The 22,925-nt window shown below is 38.0% G+C and overlaps 1 protein-coding gene, 1 long non-coding RNA gene and 1 other non-coding gene across 3 annotated transcripts; all 3 read left to right on the top strand.

Annotated features, from left to right (window-relative positions):
• The first annotated feature begins 7,122 nt into the window (after positions 1-7,122).
• LOC107930659 (uncharacterized) lies at positions 7,123-9,469 on the top strand. Its single transcript, XR_005919857.1, has 3 exons — positions 7,123-7,290; positions 7,555-9,066; positions 9,195-9,469. It is a non-coding gene; the product is annotated as an uncharacterized lncRNA (long non-coding RNA).
• A 1,958-nt stretch (positions 9,470-11,427) lies between these two features.
• Positions 11,428-12,299, top strand: LOC107930688 (uncharacterized). The gene is made up of 2 exons (XM_016862398.2): positions 11,428-12,048; positions 12,177-12,299. The coding sequence occupies exons 1-2, from the start codon at positions 11,428-11,430 to the stop codon at positions 12,297-12,299; spliced, it is 744 nt and encodes a 247-aa protein (XP_016717887.2).
• A 1,190-nt stretch (positions 12,300-13,489) lies between these two features.
• Positions 13,490-13,605, top strand: LOC121222676 (U5 spliceosomal RNA). The gene has a single exon (XR_005920034.1). It is a non-coding gene; the product is annotated as a U5 spliceosomal RNA (small nuclear RNA).
• Positions 13,606-22,925: the final 9,320 nt, after the last annotated feature.

Genomic DNA, 22,925 nt, shown 5'->3' with positions numbered 1-22,925 from the left:
TATGACAGCTCAAATCTATGAGTACTGATAGAATCTTTTAATCCTTTTGAGTTTTAATTGCTAGGATGATTCAAACCTTTAAAGGCTCAAACCTTATTCAATATTCTTATCTTTGCATCCAAGCAAAGCTTAGTGCTAAACCAAAGTCTAAACCACATCTAAGTCAAGGATATGATAAGATACCAAATCAAGCTAATCTTCTCTCTTTTCTTCTTTTTAATCCCAAACTTGGCTCGTGATAATTAGAAGACTAAAAATAGAATACTATCTATTAGTGTTGCAGTTTCATGGCCGTATCAATACTTTGAGAAAAGGAAAGTTTAGAGGGCCTCTGTAAGTATTAGAACAAGCATACCAGATTTCATACAAAGAAGAGATTGATACAATAGATAATAAATCAATTGATTGATCAAACCTTTAGGTTGTTTTATGAAAATTTCTTCCTTGAGAAATTCATTTAAGAAAGCTGACTTGACATCTAAATGATGTACCTTCCAGTGTTTCTGAGCTGTCAAAGCAAATAGCAACCTTATAGTATCTAGTCTTGCAACAGGTGCAAAGGTTTCAGAGAAATCAATCCGTTGTTGTTGACTGTACCCTTTCACAACCAATCTGGCCTTGTGCTTGTTCAAAGAATCATCTGCATTATTCTTGGTTCTAAAAACCTATTTAACACCAATGATTTTCCTATTTTCAAGCCTGTTAACAAGCTCCCAAGTATCATTTTTGTGAATCATTCTCAATTCAGCTTCCATAACTTCTTGCTAGCAACTTTCTTTTGTAGCTTCATCATGGCAGGAAGGCTCCACCATGATTATAGCACACCTTTCATAGATGTTTGCTAGTGTCATGGTGCCTCTAACAGGTACATCATCATAGTCATCTTCAACTACTTCTTCAATTTCAGTTTGCTGCAGGTTAAGGTCATTCTAATCTTCATCAAGCAGACTTGCCTCAATTCCATCCCATTTCCAATAGTTTACTTCACTGAACTTAACATCCCTGCTCATTGCAACCTTCTTAGTCAGTGGATCAAAGACTCTATATCCCTTCTTTACACTGATGTAGCCAACAAAACCCCTGGCATGGACCTCCTTTCTAACTTAGTTCTTTTCTCTGCTGGTACCAGTACATAACACAAACAGCCAAACACTTTCAAGTGTGATACAGATGGTTTCTGTTCAAACCAAGCCTCAAAGGAAGTTTTACCCTTAACAGCATTAGTTGGTAGCCTGTTTAGCAGGTAAATAGATGTGTTTACAGCTTCAGCCCAAAAGTTGTTAGGCATTTTAGCCTCAAACAGAAGGCACCTGGCCATATCAAGGACTGTCCTATTCTTTCTCTCACAAACACCATTCTGCTATAGTGTGTAAACAGTAGTTAGCTAGTGTTGAATTCCAGCTTCATCACATATCTTTTGGAACCTCTGAGATACATACTCAGTTGTACATGCTCGTGTTGTTCACCTCACTCTCCTTCCTCCTCGAGGCTAATATTCTGTTACTCTCTCCAGCATCGATCTTCCCACTCCTGATGGTGTTCTCAATCATCTTGCTGTTCATGACTATGTCAGGAAAGATTTTTGTGGCACTTCCTAACATATGTGTAATGAACGGTGTCTTCAGGGTGTTAATGAACAACATGGTCATTTCCTTTTCCAGGAGCGGTGGCTGAACTTGGACTGCGACCTCCCTCCATCTCTGTGCGTACTGCCTGAAGCTTTCACTCGACTTTTTCTCCATGTTCTGAAGGGTGATTCTGTCAGGAGCCATGTCAGTCACATGACTATATTGTTTCATGAACGATTGTGCCAAGTCCCTCCATGATCCAATCGTGGCACGACTCAACTGATTGTACCACTTGGATGCTGCCCCAGTAAGGCTGTCTTGGAAACAGTGTATCAGGAGTTGGTCGTTGTTAACATAACCCGTCATTCGCCTGCAGAACATGGTGATGTGAGCTGCTGGGCAACTTGTCCCATTGTACTTTTCAAACTCAGGCATCTTAAATTTATGAGGGAGTACTAAATCTGGCACTAAACTCAACTCTTTCGCGTCAATGCCTCGATAACTTTCAGCAACCTCCATTGCCTTGAACTTCTCTTCGAGCCACCTGCATCTTTCTTCCAACTGCTTCGGTAACTCTTCCTTCACTCTTTCCTTCTCAACCACTTCATCAAAGTCAGGAATGGCAGAGTTAATAGGATTATTTTCAGGATTAAAGCCCGGCCCAGCTTGGTGGTCCGAAATACCAGCTCGAAATTGCTGAGGCATGATGGTGACAGTAGATTTGCGAGGGTATTCAGCTTGAGTTCGCTCATGTGGAGGGGTGAAACCTGGAGGATAGAAAAGTTCATCATCATTTCCCTCATCGACATCTGCCATGGGGCCCTTTCCTTTATCACCTCCCTTAGTTATCAATCTGGTTAACTTTGCCACTATGTCCTCTTGAGATTCCCGCATCTTCTCAGACATCTCCTGTTTCATCTTGTCTAACCGTTCCTGCATTTGTAGCTGAATCTGGTCTTGCATCTCCTTCTGGTACTGTTCGAGCTTTTCTAATCTCTGATCCATATCTCTTGTCTTTGCTCGAGTGTCGTATCGGTGTTGGATTGGTTGGTTGGTTTCCAGGTTAACTGAGCAATAATTTTAATTAATTAGGATCAATTCAAAGTTTTGAATGCATATGATGCGATGCATGAGATGAATGCAAGAAAGGCGTTAATTATGATTCAATTCCACTTGGAAAACTTTATTAGAAAACAAATCTCTTTACATAGAATAGACTACAAATACGACTTCGCCCTAATACTTAAGACCTTGATTTTTTGAAGCAACGAGGCTAACTCCCGTCCCCGGTCTGACTCCAATTCATACTTTACGCTCAACGTGTCAGCTTGTACTGCCAGAGTTTATAAGTGATCAGCTACTTCTCGAATCTGAACCAAGGCTTGTCCCATAACACGATCCCTGCTTCTGACCTGATTCTACTTTGATGATCTTTGTTTGCCTCCAAATACTCAATCCTGGCTTCACAGTTCTGCAATGCCACCTCTAGTTCTTCTATAGTTTTCTTCATTTGCTCAATTCTACTTAAACTTGCTTGCAGTTCCACCATTGAATTACGATTTCGGTATTGGTGAACAATCTTCTCAATTTCGGCCACTCTAGCCCTTAGTTTATCCCTTTCATCTTGATTTTCTAACAAACTCTTCTCAAGCAATCTATTTTACATCTGGGCTTCTTGGAATCTTTCTTCCCATCTGCCAGCCTTGGCTTTTTCTTCTTGAACCTCTTGACGCCACTGCTCTGAGGTTTTTCCCAACCCAGCAGTTCTTACGGACAGACGTAGTCTCTTATAATCCGTCTTCAAGCTGTTCAGATCTTCCTCGACTTTACGCTTCCCTTTTCTCAGGCCCTCGGTTTCCTGCTTTTGAACATCTATGTCCAACTTTAAATTCACTTTTTCTTCCTCCATTTGTTCTAGTTTTTTTTCTAACTCTGCATTCTTTCTTTCGAGGTCTTGCTTTATGATTTCTAGCTCAGAAGGGACGACGCGCAAATGCTCCTCTATCGACTGACTATTTTCTGAACTTGGCCCGGGAATGTTGTCATTAATCCTCCTAGCACACCATTCATTATATTCAGAAGTTGTCATTGGACCGACGACTAATCTCTTCATTCGGTGAGTCTGATTCCACGCATTGGCCATCTCACGAGCCTTCCTTTTGTAGCCATCATCCTTATATGAGAATTCACACTCAGCTAGTCCTTGAGTGGCAGGCACAAACTGTCTTGACCTGTACTGTCTTAACACTAGCAATGGGGCATAACCAACAGCTCCCCAAATCCCGAGCAACGGAACCCAGTCGAAATCACCACACCTATATAAGATCTCATCTGGAAGTAACCACGGAGCTCTCCACTCGATATCTTCTTCTTGCAGATTCTGAAAGATTGCCATCTATTTCTCCTCTGTAATATCATATCTCCTTGATGCAGCCACTATCTCTTTCAACGGTGAATAAATTTCAAAGAAGACCTGATATGAAACATTATCAACCTTCCAAAAGTGGCTATGGAACCACCCAAGTAATAACTGCGCACATCCAATAAATCTGCCCTCTCCCGTTCTTCGGCATGCATTTAATGACCTAAAGGTTTCTGCCAAAATCACCGGAACTGGAATAACTCCCTTGTCAAGCCGGTCGAATAAATCAGTGACCGCCTCATCAACATGTCCCAAAATCTTAGGAAACAAGATTAGACCATATATACTTAGAGCAAAGACGTCCACTTTCTTCCTCGCATCTGGGTGTGCTAAAATGAGGTCCTTCAAGCTTTTCCAAGGAATACACCTACTATCCCCTTTTTGCTTAATCCGAGCTGTAACTCACTGCTCACTCATCCCTGTTATACTCATCAACTTCCTCAAGAAGGTTGGTACATTCACCGCTTTTGAATAAATTCTATCCACCTGTACCTTCGAACACCGAAGTAAAGCCGTGTACTCCTCTATTGTAGGCACCAGGTTAACCTTTCTGAATGTGAAGCAACTGTAGGCCGGATTCCAAAACTGGACAAGAGCTCGAAACAGACGCTTGTCTACCTTCATGTCAAGTAAATAAGGTAAATCCCCATAATTTGAATAGAATAGCTGCCTAACCTCATTATCCCATTGATCCCAAATCTCCTTCAATTCCTGCAAGTTGTTCTGAGCTACGCTAACACGAGTGAAGTCCCATAACTCTGATACGTATCCCACGGCCAAACTATCACCTTTTTCGTGCTGTATCTTCTCAGACCAAGTCCGAACGGCCACATTGTCTTCCACTCTATCAAGAAACCCATTTCCCATGATAAACTTTCTGTATGGCAACCGAATATGAACCAACGCCTTTATAATGAAATGTCATGCAATCATGATGCCATGCAATCAAAATAAAACAAGTCAGTATCACATATAAAGATATAATAACATGGCAAGAACACTTATTAGGAATCTACTAGGGTTCAGTATAGTTCTACCTAGGGCAAGTCCCTAAAGCTCACTATATGAGGTTTAGTTTCTAGAGTAGGGGTACCCGAACCAGCAGATTCCTCGATCCTCACCCATTATAGGCTCATGTGGCTCGAGTTCAGTTCAGGGGGATACATTTCCCTATGGCTGCACGGAGATGAAAATCTCACGAAGACATAGGTACGGATGTATCCCGGAAGCGGTCCACTACCCTGCACGGAGGTGAAAACCTCACGAAGGACTAGTTTCTCGCTCCCACTTAAAGGATAAAACTGACCATGTAATGCAAAAATGCAAATGCAAATGCAAATGCAAAGTAGCCAACATTCCATGGTAAAAAAAATGAGTATGAAGGGAAATCATGAATTTTTTTTTAAAAAAACTTTTGATGTTCGACACAAAGACAAAAATGAATCAATTTCTAGCTCGACTCTCTAACGTCCCCAGCGGAGTCGCCAAGTTGTCGAAACCAGTTTTTTGAAAACAAAAAATTTAGTTGTCGACTTAAAAACAAAAACTGGAGTCGCCAAGCTGTCGAAACCGGTTTTTTGAAAACAAAAAATTTAGTTGTCGACTTAAAAACAAAAACTGGAGTCGCCACCGATCCTTTACTAAGGTGTGACCGGCCCACCTTAAAAAAATAATTTTGGTCTGCGAAGTTTGAGAAAACAGGTTCGGGAGTCAGTTACGCACGAGGAAGGATTAGCACCCTCGTAACGCCCAAAATTGGTACCAAATTGATTTTTTTAAATGCCTTGGTGTCGAAAATTTGAAAAGATTTTAAAAGGAAACTTTTTATTTCATGAATGGATTAAGACAATTCTTACTTCAAAGAAATAAAACACCACACCCAGTAAGTTAGGGCACAATGTTTTTAAATCTTCAAAATACCCGAATATTGCCTTTTGTTTTTGAAAACTCTTATTCCGAGAAAAAAAAATGTCATGACCAGTAAGTTAGGACCCAACATTCTAAATTCCCGAGAATAAGTTTTTATTTAAAATTTGAGTTTATTGCAAAACAAATAATTGGTATTCTAGATTCATCGAAAAATAATCGCAATCCAGTAAGTTAGGACACAATCTTTCCCGCGAATCATGAATGCCAAATATTTTGAAATTTGTAAAACAGGAGGATTTCAAAACTTTGAGAAAATCAATATATAAATTTTTGGAAAGAGATGCTGAAAAGGTTAAGGTATAACATGAAACAGTTACTCTAATTTCAAATATAAATGAATAAGTATTTACAAATATATATGCAAGCACAATTTACAAGTCAATTAAAGATACGAGTGTGAATATATTTTTTTTTAAAAAGTATACATGTAAGAGAAAAGGAATGAAATGTATAAACAAAAACCTTGTAATAAATTATAAAAAAATGTATTTATGTACATGAAAATTACGAAGATAAGATTCGTAAAAATAAATATATGTATATGTATAGATATTTACAAAATAAGAATGTATAAGTATATATAAAATATAAAGTATATAAAAGTTTTTTTTTTTAAATATAAAACATATATATATAAAACATATGTATAAAACAATGCAAGTATTCAAAAAATTTAAAAAAATACATATATAAAAAACGTATATATTTTATACAAGAATATGCGTATGTACTACATGAAAACATATATATTATGTAAAAAAACCATGCGTGTAAGAATATAGAAATAATGATAATAATCATAATAATAAATAAATAAAATAAAGTAAAAAATGAGAAAAATAGCTAAAATGGGCTAAATTGAGCTTAAAAACAACAAATGGGGCGAATTTTGAATAAAATTTTAAAAGAAAGGGCCCACTTGAACACGCGCGTAACAGAGGAGGACCAAAAGGGAAATTATCCAGTCCTTCCAGAACGCTGCGCAGCAAAGGGGCCAAATTGAAACAAAAATTAAATGTGCGGCCCAATTTTTAAGAAAACAAAACAAGTTTAATTGAAATGCGCTGCAAACAGGAGGGGCCAATTACGCAAATAGCCCATATGACGTCAGAGCGCGCGGATCCTCCCCTCCGGGTCGGGTCACCGCGCTGGTTACACCAGGGCGAAACGACGCCGTTTTGAACGTTATTTAAAAAAAAATTTCCCCTTCCAAAATCATTTGAAACCGAGTGAGAAAAAAATAAAAAAAAATCTCTTAGGTGCTCTGCTAGGGTTTAATCCCTAGCGTCCTCGCACCATCCTTAGCAGCGCGCCGCAACCCGATCGTCGTCTCAGCCTCCGACCGTGACGGAGGGAGACTCGGTGAAGCAGGTAAGTGGTCTCTTCCTTTTTTATTTTTTTCGCAATATAAAAACCCAAATCAAAAAAAAAGATCTAAAATAACTCCAATAATCACCTTAAAAAAATAAATAAGCAACTCGCTCTTCAATTGATTTTTCTCTGTATTTTCCGTATTTCTCCGTCCTTATTTTGCAGATTAAATGGCCTTTTATAGGCCGAAAAGAGAAAATAAAATATATAATATATATATTTTGCTTGTTTTTTTCTTTGGACTCCTTGAGTCCGTTTTTGCAGGCGTTCGTGGAGAGGCCGGCGCGCGTGGAGAGGGGTCGGCCCCGAGTCGTGCGGCGCATGGAGAGGCCGCTGGAGGCGAGGGCTGTTGCGGCGCTGAGGGCTTGTTGCGGCGCTCCTTATTGCTTAGGGCTAGGGTTCCTTTTGTTTTTTTTTTTGTGTTCCGGGCCAGGAACTATTTTGGGCCGATTGGGCTACTTATTTGTTGGGTCTGCCATGCCCTTTTTGTTGTTGCATAGGAACAAAATAATCAAAATATGTTGTTGCATTCGGACCAGCTTCATTTCTTCAGTTCAAAACAGTATTGCTACAGGAGTTGAGCTGAAATTGCTGCTGGTCTTTTGTTGCAATGCAGACCAGAGCTTAACAGGCCAACAATACTGTTAGCTTGAAGCTTTTTGCGGCATTTTTACATGTAAAAAACTTGTGCTGCCTAAATTTGAAGCTTGACCCCCCTCCAACCCTGAAAAATGGAACATTTTAAGATTGTGAGAAATTGTTTAATATATATAGTTGCATCTGTTTGCCGATTAGTATACAATATTGGATCAATTGGAATTAATCTGATTATCGGACTTGGTGGTAATTTGGAGAATGATGGTAATTTGGAGAATGGAGTTGGTAAAAGGAAATATGGATAAGATCATTGAATTCTCAAGTCAGTAATTACTGTGAAGGTTTTGACTAGCCCTTGGAATTCAACAAAACTTGTGTTATTTGTATTGGCCATTCCACTTCTCTATGGTCATTGGTTACTGCAAATTAAGCTCTATATAAAACATGGACCCTGCCAAAATTATAAAGCCAGTAACAGTATTGCAGAAGTACTGTGATATTCGCATTCTAACAATAATATTTTTTCCATGGCCGCCACCAAACCAACCACAGTCAGCAAGAAGCTTCTGATAGACCCAAAATCTGACAGAATTCTGTTTGCAGAAGCTGGTAAAGATTTTGTTGATTTTCTTTTCTATATCATGTCATTACCTGTTGGAACTGTGGTAAGGCTCCTTGGTAAACAAAGAACAGTGGGGTGCCTTGGGAACATTTATGAAAGCATTGAAAATTTGAACGATTATTACTACATGAAATCAGCAGCTACAAAAGTAATCCTTTTGAAGCCAATGGTTACGACCTATACTTCTAATATAGCTCTCTTGTTGCCAAGCATGCAATCCTCCAAAGTCCAAATACACCAACCTTTACTGGTGTAAAAACCATCAAAACTACAATGGTGGCACTGCATATGTTGCAAATCATCCAACAGCCGCTTGTCCTTCCTGCGGACATTATTTTATGAAATCTAATGATGTACTTTTTGTGAATCCCACAAACAATGGCGTACCAGACTCGGGTGAGGAAGCTTTTATCAAGAGGGCAGCAACTTTCATGATATTGGATGATCTGGTGGTGAGGCCTATGTACACTAATTCTATTATCACTTTGCTTGACAAGTTCAACATCAAGGATGTGAACGATCTTGAAGAGAAAACCATTGGTGTGGGAGTTAATGAGGTAAAACAATATATTTTGTCTTAGTATAACTTTGAAAGTTTTTTTTTTTTTTACCTTTTTCTGTTTTGCCTTGTTTGATACTCCATTCTTAATACCATTAGCTTAAATTTGTTATTTTGGTGCAATAGGCGGTGGAATTGCTTAGGGCATCGATGCAGTCCAAGACAGTGCTTACTGATGTTTTCCTTGGTGGGAAGAAAAAGTCCTCTGAAGTCTGAACCTATAATGCACTGAAGTCTTGGATTTAATGATCAATCTGTTCAAGCCTTTCATTTTAGAAATTGAAACCTAGAAATTAAGGTATCATTTTGGGAACTGGTTCTTTTTGTTCTTGCAATTGTCTCATCTGGAAACAATGTTCAAGAATGTCTTCAATTTTATAACTTGAAGCTATATGCTTTTATCTAATCCTCAATAGCTTTTATATATAAGTTTTCCCTATATTTAAGAGTTCAAAGTGAATACTATTTGTATGTAATAACTGAAATATAATATGGGACATAAAAATATTGGAAAGAATCCTTTAATTACTCACTTCAACTCTGTTTAAAAGTAGCTGTATGTTTGAATAGGCCATCCAATTCACTAAATAGCCTACACACTGCAAAATCTACCAAGGCATGGCTACCATGACTGCTAACTCTGTTTCCCATGTCTTAAACTCTACTTTGTGCAAATAGAGAATAAAATTGCTGAGGGCATCGTTGCAATTCTTTTAATTGATAGATATCCTTGATTCTAGGGATCCTTTTATTAAAACCTTACAAAATAAAGAAATCTAATCTCCTAAACTATCTCTGAATCCCTAATTGAAAACTTCAAATCCCTTATTGACGGATTATATTAATTATCCAAGTCAAACATATTTTATTCCATACTTAAAAGGGTAAATTACAAAAATAGTCACTTTTATTTGCCACAAAATTTTAACTTAAAATAATCAATATTAAAAACTAAAAGAAGCGTATTAAGTAGCAGAAAAGGGATACTCACAAAGGGATTATGAACAAACAAGCCGATTCATATAAGAAAAAATCGGGCTGAGAAATCAATTAATCAAGAACGTGAAGAATTGGAAAATACAATGATTAGGAACAAAAACGATTACCATCTTCTTTTTTGTCGACAACCACTTGATTTTAAGTCTTAGAACATAAATTTGTCGGTGAAGAAGACATACCTGGACCCTCAATTGAATCCTCTTTTGTTTTTGTACGTGAATAAAAAATTCTGATGATAACAACTTTCTTAGTCAAGTTAAAAAAGAAAACTAAAAAAAGGAGGAGATGAACGGTTTTTTAAGTAAGATTTAGGGTTTAAAATTTTTAATTAATTAAATTTATTTAATTAAAAATCTATTCTCATCCCATTAGGAAATCTAGGTTGGCACTTAAAATCTAGTTGGACTGCCACGTAGGATTACCGTTAGGGAGATAACGGAACTTAATGGAAGAGTGATCACTTCGTAACAAAATAATAGCATAAGTGACTAAAACGTAACATTTCAAACATAAGTGACTAAAATGTAACCTAAGACAAACAAAAGTGACTAAAATGTAACCTGAGGCAAACAAAAGTGACTATTTTTATAGTTTAACCTACTTAAAATTGAAAACAAAAGCCCTATACTTAGAACTAAATGATCTAAAGGTTATTACCATTTTGTTGGTGTAAAGTCACCAGAATAAGTATGAGACTCGAGCTTTAACTGATTCTTGAGCAACAAGGCTCGTGACTTGAGCAAGAAACAAAGCAGATTCCAAGTTAAAATGAGGAAGAAAGTGAAAGCAAGAAAAAAATGTTGAGAACTAAAAATGAATGAAAACTGTTAATTTTCATTAACAAAGTATTGGCAAGTTGCCATTACATATATCAAACACAAGTTGAGCTTACAAGTCAAAATGCTGCCTAAACTCTTACCTCACACCACTTAATACATTGAGAATGCAAAATCAACTTGCACTAGTTGCTTTACTGAATTTTCAGTCAATCAACATCTAAAATACATCAAAAGACTTACCAACTAAGTTCTAAAAGAACTAAGTTACAAACTATAAACTTATAGCAACAAAATAAGTTGAATTTGGACAGCATTCATAAGCTCCAGCTGCTGCCTGCTTATCACGAGCTGCATTGCTGCTTCTTTGCTGCATGTGAGCTGCATGGAGGCCAGCTTCAACACATTTGCATGTTATAATAGAAATACAGTATGAGACTTGAAAATAGTGGAAAAAAATCCCTTGTTGCCCTCTTCAACTCAAATTTTTTGAGACCCAAAGAAGAAAAGTAGCCATATATTTGCTTAGGCCATCCATTCCCTTTAACCATTATAAAGAGCCTAGACACTGTTTCAACCAAGGTATGGCTGCCAACACTGTTAGCTTGAAGCTTCTTGTTGACTCAACTAGCCAAAGAGTTTTATTTGCAGAATCTGGGAAAGATTTTGTTGATTTTATGTTCAACATTCTGTCATTACCTATTGGCAGTGTCATAAAGCTTCTCACCAAAGAACAGATGGTGGGTTCCCTTGGAAACCTTTACGACAGCCTTGAGAATATGAACGATACCTACATTCACTCACCAGAAAACAAAGACACCCTTTTGAAGCCTATAGTTCCCAACAATGCTGCAAATGTGCCTCCCTTGTTGCCAACACTCGAATTTTCCAAACCCATCGGAATTTATAGGTGTGGTAATTACCTTCGTAGAAACTGTGGTCTCTATGTTTCCAGTGATTCTAAATTCATTTGTCCTTCCTGCAATAATGTTATGAATCAAACTGCAACCAATGTTAATCCAAAAAAGAAGGATTCATCTACTAATGAGGGAGGTTATGTGAAAGGGGTTGTTACATACATTATCATGGATGATCTTGTTGTGAGACCTATGTCAGCCATTTCTTGTTTCAATTTACTCAACAAGTTCAATATCAAGGATGTAGGGGTTCTTCAAGATAAAACCATTGATATAGGAATCGATGAGGTAAGACATAATCTGATTTCTTTCGCTGCCTTAATTTTTTATGTAACAAGTGAGAAGTTTTAAGAATGTGATCCTCTTTCATTGTTGATTATACAACACTGGTTTTAAACTTGCTTTTCTGTAAATAGTGTGTGAAGTTGCTAAAGGCTTCGTTTCAGTACAAGACCGTGCTCAGTGATGTGTTCCTCGAGAAGAAGATGGGCGAAAGCAATGCTAGTAGCTCTTCTGGAGTAAATTCAAAAGTGATATAGGACATGCTGGTTGATTTTCAGTTTGCAAGATTGTTTTATGATCTATCAATCTAAGAAGAGATGCTCCTTGGTTTTTCTTTGAACTTTAGCAGTTTTGTATGAGAATCATTTGAGCCTCCTTTGTGATAATGGTGTGGTTTTAACGAGTCTTAACCTATTTAAGTACTACAATCTTTTAGCTCCCTATAGGAGAACCTTTATCTCAAATATAAGTAGTTTTCTTGTTTACTTAAATATGTATGTATGCATGCATGTAGCACTTATCAAGTCTAATTCGAAAATATGAAAGCTCAAATAAGTACTGATAGATAATCTTTGAAGCCTTTTGAATTTTAATTGCTATAAAGATTCAAACCCTCAAAGGCTCAACCCTTATTCTATATTCCTATCCTTGGATCCAAGCAAGCCTTACAATAAATGCTTTGTTGAGAACCTGAGTTTACTTGGTTCATTTAATCACCTTTAAGAAATGTTTTCAATTCATCTCCCTAATAGGAAGAGCTGGTTTGAGGTGACAAATGGCTATGTGCATGCATCTTTAGTTAAAGAAAAACCAAAAAAAGGACACTAACGGTTAGTGTTGCAGTTCAATCGCCCTATCTATACTTTTTGAGTAAAGAAATATTTAGAAGGCCTCTGTTAGTATAAGTACAAGTATACTAAACTTCATACAAAGAGGATGTCGGTTCAAGCGATTACAAATAAATTGATTGGTCTTAAAAAAACAGATTAGCCTGCAATATTCCAATGTTTAAATATGTACAAAGAAGAATCATAAATCAATTCCAAATTACATATTATACATATATGGATCAATTCTAATATGATAATTCAAAAATGACACAAATCAACCAACCGAGAAGTCAGGTGCTTCTATCTTACCTTTCTGTTCAGCAAATTTACCCTAACATCTTTCCCTTTGATTTTGAATCTATAGATTGTTTCAGTGCATGTTTTTTATTGTTTGCAGGTAAACTGCCTTTGGAAAGGATCTTGTGGCAATTCACCTGGTTGTAATCATTTGTTTCACAGACTGTTACTGCATATCTAGTGTTATTAGAATAAAACATGAAAAAAATGAAGAAAAAAAAAAGCTGTAGAAAATATCAGAATCTGATATTATCCCTAAGAAACAAGGCACTCAACCAACTATTATAAATTAAAGCGCAAATGGGCTGATAAAAAGCACGGAGCCGTGCAGTGAGCACAGAGCGAACTATTCTTTTGTCTTTTACTAAAGAATACCATGTGCTCGCCGCTTATAGCATTGAAAATTCCTTTGTTGGAATGGCCTTGGGACCCTTCATGACAGCATTGAAAATTCGGGTGATACCTTACATGCAGTCAGTGGCAAACAATGACACCCCTTTAACTTTTGCTTTGTGCAAATACGGAGTGAAATTGTTGAGGGCATCATTGCAATCCAAGGGGTGCTTACTGCAGTGTTCCTTGGGAAGGAAGTAACTAAAGTATCAAATTAAGTGATTTGGTGTTCTTGCAATTGTGTTTCTATGCTGGAAATGATGTTTATGCTCTTCAACAAAAATAAATGATGGGTTATGTTCTTAACTTGTTTTATTCTTGTAAATTGAACTTCAAGTATGTCAGTCCAATTGCTATAAACTATTTATAGCTCCAATCTTCGGATCTAGACAATGCCTAGATTGAGCAAGGCTTGGATCACCCTTACCCAAATAAAAAATTTTATACCTTATGTATGTTTATAGATATAACCTTGAAAGTAGTTGAAAGAATCCGTTGTACACATCTGCTCCATTTGTTTATATTTGCTTTGACTATCCATTCCCATCAGTCCTTTACTCCTTCGATTGCTTTCAAGTATAAAGAGCCTAGAGACTAAATCCAATTATACCACTTCATAGCTTTTTGTTTGATTTTTTATGCAAGAGTGTTGAACTACTGAAGGTGTCACTACTGTCTAAGACAGTGCCGTCAGATTTTCATTTTTATCTTATGGTTTATTAAAGGGCCCTATGCTCCTTAAATCCTACGCTTTGCCGAGAAAACAAGAGCAATTATTAAATGAATTTTATTGTGGAAGCACATAAACCACTCTTACTGAAAACCCGTCAAAAAGGGTCTAGGAGCTAACCAAATAGCCAAGAAACCAACATTGGTTGCTTATACTCTTATGTTATAAGGTTTTGGAAAGAATGAGAAGAAAGGCACACAAAATTCAATGATAAGAGGCCCTATTTATGCAAGTAGAAACTAAGAAAACTAAGATAAGATAATATTAAATGAATTGTTTCAAAAAAAAAAAAGAATTGTAGAAAACTAAGATAAGGTCATTTTTCAAAAACAACAAAAGATAAAAAAACATTTAAAATACAAAATAAATTCAAATTTTAAAAGGAGATAAAAACTAAGAAGGGCTTGGTCAAAGCTCATATCACTTATATATGTAACCTCATAAGTAAATAAGAGATAATTATCGATTATTGAAGTCTCAAGATAGTAATTATCAGCATTAGTTATCAGTTCCTGGACAAATGTTGGAGGCCAGTTGTAGAAATATAGATCATTGGGAAGTATCACCCTTGTAAATCACCAAGACTTATTTACTAGCATTGACCATTCCACTTCTCTGTGGCCCTTGGTTACTGCATATTAACCTCTCTATATATGCCGCTGATATATTTAACCTCATAGGTAAATAAGAGATAATTATCGATTATTGAATTCTCAAGACACAAATTATTCGCATTAGTTATCAGTTCCTAGTCAAATGTTGGAGGCCAGTTGTAGATACATAGATCATTGGGAAGTATCACCCTTGTAAATCACCAAGACTATTGAAGCAATGGTTAGCATGTAGCAATCACATGTTTTATTATTATTATTATTATTATTATTATTATTATTATTATTTGGATGTAATGATGTAACTTAGTTGTATTCCAACTAAGTTTGTTAGTGGTAGTAGGTGGTGATTTATTTTAAGTGGATGTAATGATGAAACTTAGTTGTATTCCAACTAAGTTTGTTAGTGGTAGTAGGTGGTGATTTATTTTAAGTGGATGTAATGATGAAACTTAGTTGTATTCCAACTAAGTTGTCAAGTTGTAAGCTTGTATAAATAGGCTTTATGCCATTTTAAAAAAAAGAATGAATTCAATCAAGATTTCATCCATATACTCTCTATTTTAGCTTTGCTTAAAATTTATTTCATTTTTCTTCTTTGTTTCTGCCGCAAGTCTCGATTCTTGCTCGGCAAGCTTTTTGTTGAACCTTGCTATTTGTTGCACTTAGCTCCAACAATTGGTATCAAGAGCCTATTTCTTAAGGGATCTGTTATACAAATTCATGGCTTCATCGAGCTTTTCACCAGCTGCACCTCAAGTCTTCAATGGAGAAGGCTACCACATATGGGTGGTTAAAATGAAGACCTACCTACAAGTTTTCGATCTGTGGGAGGTAGTCAACTCAGATGTTGAACCAGAGCCACTTAGAGGCAATCCAACAGTGGCTCAAATCAGGCAGCATGCTGATGAGAGGACCAAGAGGCACAAAGCCATGTCTTGCATCCAGAACTCAGTGTCAGATGTGATTTTCACAAGGATTATGGCCTGTGAATCACCAAAACAAGCCTGGGACAAGTTGCAAGAGGAGTTTCAAGGGACAGAGAGGACAAGGTAGCAACAGTTGCTGAACTTAAGGAGAGATTTCGAGAATTTGAAGATGAAGGAAGAAGAAACTATCAAGCAGTACTCTGACAGGATTATGGCTGTGGTTAACAGCATAAGGCTCCTTGGAGAGCAGCTCAAGGAAGCTAGGGTAGTGGAGAAGGTTATTGCAACTCTGCCCGAGAGGTATGAGGCAAAAATCTCATCTCTCGAGGACTCAAGGGACCTGTACACCATCTCCCTGACAGAGTTGATCAATGCTTTATATGCTCAAGAGCAAAGAAGAGCAAGCAGACTGGAGGAGCATCAAGAAGGTGCCTTTCAGGCAAGAACAAACACTGCCTACAAAGGCAAGAAGGCCTGGAGAGACAAGCCAAGGACTGATGTTGCAAGAAAGAGGGTCAGACTTGCAAGCACTGCAGAAGGGCTGGTCATCCAAAAGAAAAATGCTGGTTCAATCCAGATGCTGTATGTCAGCATTGTAAAAAGAAGGGTCATGTTGAGAGAGTCTGCAAGAGCAAGGCCAAATCAAGGCAGAGTCAGTTTCAACAGAAGAAAGCTGAGGCTCAAGTAGCTAAGGAGGACAGTGACCAAGAGGAGCAAGTCTTTGCTGTGTTATGCTCAGCTGCTCAAGAAAGGTTCTCATCTGGTTGGCTTCTAGACAGTGGATGCACCAACCACATGACACCTGATGCTGCAATCTTCAAGTCTTTAGACAGAAGCTGCAAAACTAAAGTCAAGATAGGAAATGGACATTTTATTCAAGCTGAAGGCAAGGGTGATGTGCTGATATGCACCCCCACAGGTGCCAAAGTGATTTCAAATGTGCTTTTGGTGCCTGAAATTGACAAAAACCTGCTCAGCATAGCTCAGTTGCTGGAAAAAGGTTATTCTGTTGTGTTCAAAGACAACCAATGCCAAATCAATGATCCAAGTGGATCCAAGCTGATGGCAGTTCCTATGGCTAATAAGAGCTTTGTAGTTGACTGGACCAGGGAGTCAGACATTGCCTACACAGTCACATCAGATGAATCCAAGCTTTGGCATCAAAGACTGGGACATGCCAACTTCAGATCAATGGCTCGAATGGTCAGAGAGGACTTGGCTGAAAACTTCATCAACTCAGTGGATCATGATGATGTGTGTGAAGTGTGTCAGCTAGGAAAGCAGGCCAGACTCCCATTTCCCTCGAATCAAGCCTGGAGAGCCTCTGAAAAACTCCAACTGGTGCACACTGATGTGTGTGGCCCTATGAGGACTGAGTCATTAAGTGGAAACAGGTACTTCATACTGTTCATTGATGATTTTTCAAGATATTGCTGGCTTTACTTCCTAAAACAGAAATCAGAGGCGGACTCAGTGTTTTGGAAGTTCAAGACTGCTGCTGAGACTGAAACAGGTTGCAAGCTGAAAGTCCATAAGGTCTGATAATGGGACTGAGTACACCTCAGCTCAGTTCCAAGCCTTCTGTGATAAGGCATGCATCAAACATCAACTTACCAACACATATACACCTCAGCAAAATGGTGTAAGTGAAATGAAGAATAGGAGTTTGATGGATATGGCCAGGTGCTTGATGATTCAAAAGAATCTGCCTAAAGCACTATGGGCAGAGGCAGTTAACACTGCAAACTACATTCAAAATAGGCTTCCAACCAAGGCCTTGGATCAGAAGACTCCATTCGAAGCCTGGTTTGGATTCAAGCCATCACTGGCTCATCTGAAGGTCTTTGGATGCATCTGTTATGCTCATGTACCTACTGTCAAAAGGGACAAATTGTCTGAAAGGGCTCGACCTGGTATTTTGGTGGGCTACAGCACTGTTAAGAAGGGCTATAGAATCTTGGATCCTTCAACAAATAAAGTGTCAGTCAGTAGGGATGTGGTATTTGATGAAAAGTCATGTTGGAACTGGGAAAAACATGAACCTGAGGAAGTTTCAGAAGGACTTGCAGTAGATCAAGCTGAGCCAGATCAAAATGTTCCTTAAATGGACATTGATGATGAACCAGTTAGAGGAACAAGACCATTGACTGAGATTTATGAAAGAGCTCATGTAGCCATAGCTGAACCAAGCAATTTTGAAGAGGCTGAAGCTCAGCAAGAGTGGAAGCAAGGAATGGCTGAGGAGATTAGCATGATTGAGAAGAACCAGACCTGGGAATTAGTTGAAAGGCCAGTCAAAAGGAAGATAATTGGGGTGAAATGGGTGTACAAAGCCAAGCAAAATGCTGATGGTACCTTGAACAAACTGAAAGCAAGGCTAGTTGTCAAGGGGTTCAGTCAGAGGTATGGCCTGGACTACCTGGAGACCTTTGCACCAGTGGCCAGGCGAGACACCATCAGATTACTGATTGCCTTAGCAGCACAGCTCGAGTGGAAGATCCATCAACTCGATGTGAAATCAGCCTTTCTGAATGGTTTCTTAGATGAAGAGATCTATGTTGAACAACCACAAGGGTTTGAGATAGCTGGCAGAGAGCATATGGTCTACAAACTGAAGAAGGCCCTATATGGCTTAAAACAGGCTCCAAGGGCCTGGTACAGCAGAATCGATGGCTACTTGACTAATTTGGGATTCGATCGAAGCAAGAGTGAGCCAACACTGTATGTCAAGAAGCAAGGGACTCAAACACAGCTCATTGTATCCCTATATGTTGATGACCTGCTGGTGACAGGAGGAGATCGAGCAGTGCTGGTCGATTTCAAGACCAAGATGTAAGAAGTATTTGAAATGTCTGATCTAGGGGAAATGTCTTATTTCCTTGGAATGGAGGTGACTCAAGCACAAAATGGGATATTTCTAAGTCAGAGAAACTTTGCCACAAAGATTCTGACCAAGTTCTCCATGCAAAACAGTAAAGCAACTAAAACACCTGTTGCTGTTGGAGAAAAACTATCGAGCCAAGGTGATTTTGAGAAGGTTTGTGAAACAACCTACAGAAGTCTAGTTGGTTGTCTGTTATATTTAACTGCCACTAGACCAGACATAATGTATGCTGTAGGATTGCTCTCAAGGTTCTTGCATTGTTGCAATAAAAAGCATTTACAAGCTGCTAAGAGAGTGCTTAGATATGTCAAAGGCACTTTGAGCTATAGTTTAAGGTACAGCAAGGAAGGAAATCTGAAGCTGGTTGGCTACACTGATAGTGACTGGGCTGGCTCGATAGATGACATGAAAAGCACCTCAGGGTATGCTTTCAACCTTGGTTCAGCCATGTTTTGCTGGAGCTCGAAGAAGCAAAGTCTGGTGGCTCAATCTACTGCTGAAGTAGAATATGTGGCAGCTGCAAGTGCTGTCAACCAAGCCATATGGCTAAGGAAAATCTTAGCTGATTTGAAAGTGCATCAAAAGGAAGCTACTGAGATCTTCTGTGACAACCAATCTTCAGTTGCAATTGCTAAAAATCCAGTGTTCCATGGAAGAACAAAGCATTTCAGCATCAAGTTGCATGTTGTTCGAGAAATGGAGCAAGCTCAAGAAGTGAAGCTGGTCCATTGTAATTCTGAGGATCAACTTGCAGACATTTTGACTAAAGCCCTTAATGTCACAAGGTTCGAATGTCTAAGAAGGAAGCTAGGTGTTTGCTCCATGCAAACCAAGGAGGAGTATTGAAGCAATGGTTAGCATGTAGCAATCACATGTTTTATTATTATTATTATTATTATTATTATTATTTGGATGTAATGATGTAACTTAGTTGTATTCCAACTAAGTTTGTTAGTGGTAGTAGGTGGTGATTTATTTTAAGTGGATGTAATGATGAAACTTAGTTGTATTCCAACTAAGTTTGTTAGTGGTAGTAGGTGGTGATTTATTTTAAGTGGATGTAATGATGAAACTTAGTTGTATTCCAACTAAGTTGTCAAGTTGTAAGCTTGTATAAATAGACTTTATGCCATTTTAAAAAAATGAATGAATTCAATCAAGATTTCATCCATATACTCTCTATTTTAGCTTTGCTTAAAATTTATTTCATTTTTCTTCTTTGTTTCTGCCGCAAGTCTCGATTCTTGCTCGGCAAGCTTTTTGTTGAACCTTGCTATTTGTTGCACTTAGCTCCAACAAAGACTTATTTACTAGCATTTACCATTCCACTTCTCTGTGGCCCTTGTTTACTGCATATTAACCTCTCTATATATAGCACTGATATATGTAACCTCATAAGTAAAATAAGAGATAATTATCGATTATTGAATTCCCAAGACAGTAATTATTAGCATTAGTTATCAGTTCCTGGACAAATGTTGGAGGCCAGTGGTCGATATATAGATCATTGGGAAGTATCACACTCGTAAATCACCAAGACTTATTTACTATAGCATTGACCATTCCACTTCTCTGTGGCCCTTGGTTGCTGCATGTCAACCTCTCTATATATAGCACACAACTCTGTCAAATTTATCCGGGCTGAAACCGTAATAAACAACATTTTTCAATGGCAGCCCCGACTCCCAGTCCCACAGCTGTCAGCTTGAAGCTTCTGATAGACCCAATAACCCACAGAATTCTGTTTGCTGAAGCAACTAAAGATTTTGTTGATTTTCTCTTCAATATTATCATTACCTGTTGGCACTGTGATAAGGCTCCTTAATAAACAAGGAACAGCGGGGTGCATTGGAAACATTTACAACAGCATTGAAAATTTGAGCGAATCCTATATGCTGAAAGCTTCAGAAAAGGACATCCTTTTGAAGCCAATGGTTATGAACTATTCAGCTAATGTAGCTCTCTTGTTGCCAAGCATGGAATTCTCAAAATGCACCAAGCTTTATAGGTGTTGCAGCACGTACGTGACAAATGATTAGAGTACCTGTTGTCCTTGCTGCTCTAAGGCTATGAACCATAATTTAACTTTTTTGGATACGACAAACAAAGCTCCAAACTTGGGCGAGGCAAGTTTCGTTAAGGGAGTAATGCCTTACATGGTAATGCATGATCTGACAGTGAGGCCCATGTCTGCTAAATCTATTATCACTTTGCTCAGCCACTACAACATCAAGGATTTGGGTGATCTTGAAGAGAAAGTCATTGCTGTTGGAGTTAATGAGGTAAAACAATAAATTTTTTCCTTTTGATTCTTGTTTGACACTCCATTATTAATAACGTTGGCTTAAACTTGCTCTATTTGTGCAATAGGGATTGGAATTGCTTAGAGCATCCATGCTTTCCAAGAAAGTGCTTACTGATGTTTTCCTCGGTGTGAAGAAAAAGATCTCTGTAAAGTCTGAACCTATTATTCACTGAAGTCTTGGATTTAATGATCAATCTGTTCAAGCCAAGATAATTTCGTTTTAGAAATTGAAACCAGTAAATTGTGGTATCATATTGAGAAATGGTTCCTTTTGTTCTTTCAATTGTGTCATTGTGAAACAATGTTATATATAATCTTAAATTGATAAATTTGATATATAAATGATGGCTTTTTTATTTCGGGGCCTAAAACCTTAATTTATACTAACCTCAAACTCGGAATCTAGGAAAGAGATTTGTAAAATTCCACTGTTTTTTTTTTTAAGTTTTACCTCTTTTTGTGCAGAAGATCAAATCCCCCACCTTAGTCCTATGCTTAAAGTGATCTAAAAATTGAATATGCAGATGTACCGGTATTCGATTTGTCCCAGATAAGTTCAAGCATAAACCTAACATAGTTATAAAGCAACTAAGTTACATTACACTAACTTAAAATTACAAAATGAAACATAAACAGCTTGCTGACTAGGTAAACCAGCAGCTTCTGCATGTAGTGCCTTTGACAGTCTTGGTTGCTGCATGCTGACCATAACTTCAATACTCCTCCTTGGTTAGCATGTTGTAAACTCCCATATTAGCTCTCAGGTGTTGAAACTTGGAAACACTTAGTGCTTTTGTTAAAATATCAGCAATTTGCTCTTCAGAACTGCAATGTATCAGCTTAACAACATGAGCTTGTTCCATTTCTCGAACTGCATGAAGTTTGATGTTGAAGTGCTTGGTCCTTCCATGAAAAACAGGATTCTTTGCAATAGCAACTGCTGATTGGTTGTCACACATTATCTCAGTTGCTTCCTTTTGCTCATGATTGATATCTTTCAAAATTTTTCTAAGCCATATGGCTTGATTGACTGCTGCAGCAGCAGCCACATATTCTGCTTCTGCAGTCGACTGAGCCACTACTCCCTGCTTCTTTGAGCTCCAGCAAATCATAGCAGAGCCTATGTTGAATGCATAACCTGTAGTGCTCTTCATGTCATCCAAGGAACCAGCCCAATCACTGTCACAATATCCAACTAGCTTCAAGTTCTCAGCCTTGGTAAACTGCATTCCATAGGACAAAGTTCCTTTGATGTATCTTAGAACCCTTTTTGCAGCTCTAAAATGACTTTCATTTGAACAATGCATAAACCTCGAGAGTAGACTCACAGCATACATTATATCAGGTCTAGTAGCAGTCAAATACAACAAACATCCAACTAGACTTCGATAGGTTGTTTCACAAACCTTTTCATGCTTGTCTTGGCTCGAGAGTTTTCTCCAACAGCAACTGGTGTGCTGGTTGCTTTGCAATTCTCCATTGAGAATTTGTTGAGAACCTTCATAGCAAAGGTCTTTTGACTTAGCCAAATCCCATTCTTAGCTTGGTTTACTTCCATGCCTAAGAAGTAAGACATCAATCCCAAGTCTGACATTTCAAAGTGCTGTTGCATTTTGACTTTAAAGCTGCTTAGCATCTCATGATCTCCTCCTGTCACCAGTAGGTCATCGACATATATTGAGACAATGAGCTGAGTTTCAGCACTAGTTGATTTAACATACAGAGTTGGCTCGCTGAGACTTCTTTCAAATCCTTGACTGGTCAGATAGCCATCTATTCTGCTATACCAGGCCCTTGGAGCCTGTTTCAAGCCATACAAGGCTTTATTGAGCTTGTACACCATTTCTTCCTTGCCAGACACCTTGAAACCTTGAGGTTGCTCCACATAAATCTCCTCTTCAAGG

This window comes from Gossypium hirsutum, chromosome D10 (assembly GCF_007990345.1).
Source record: "Gossypium hirsutum isolate 1008001.06 chromosome D10, Gossypium_hirsutum_v2.1, whole genome shotgun sequence".
Classification (NCBI taxonomy): domain Eukaryota; kingdom Viridiplantae; phylum Streptophyta; class Magnoliopsida; order Malvales; family Malvaceae; genus Gossypium; species Gossypium hirsutum.
Note: the sequence above shows the minus strand (reverse complement) of the source record. Positions and strands in the feature narration are given on the sequence as shown.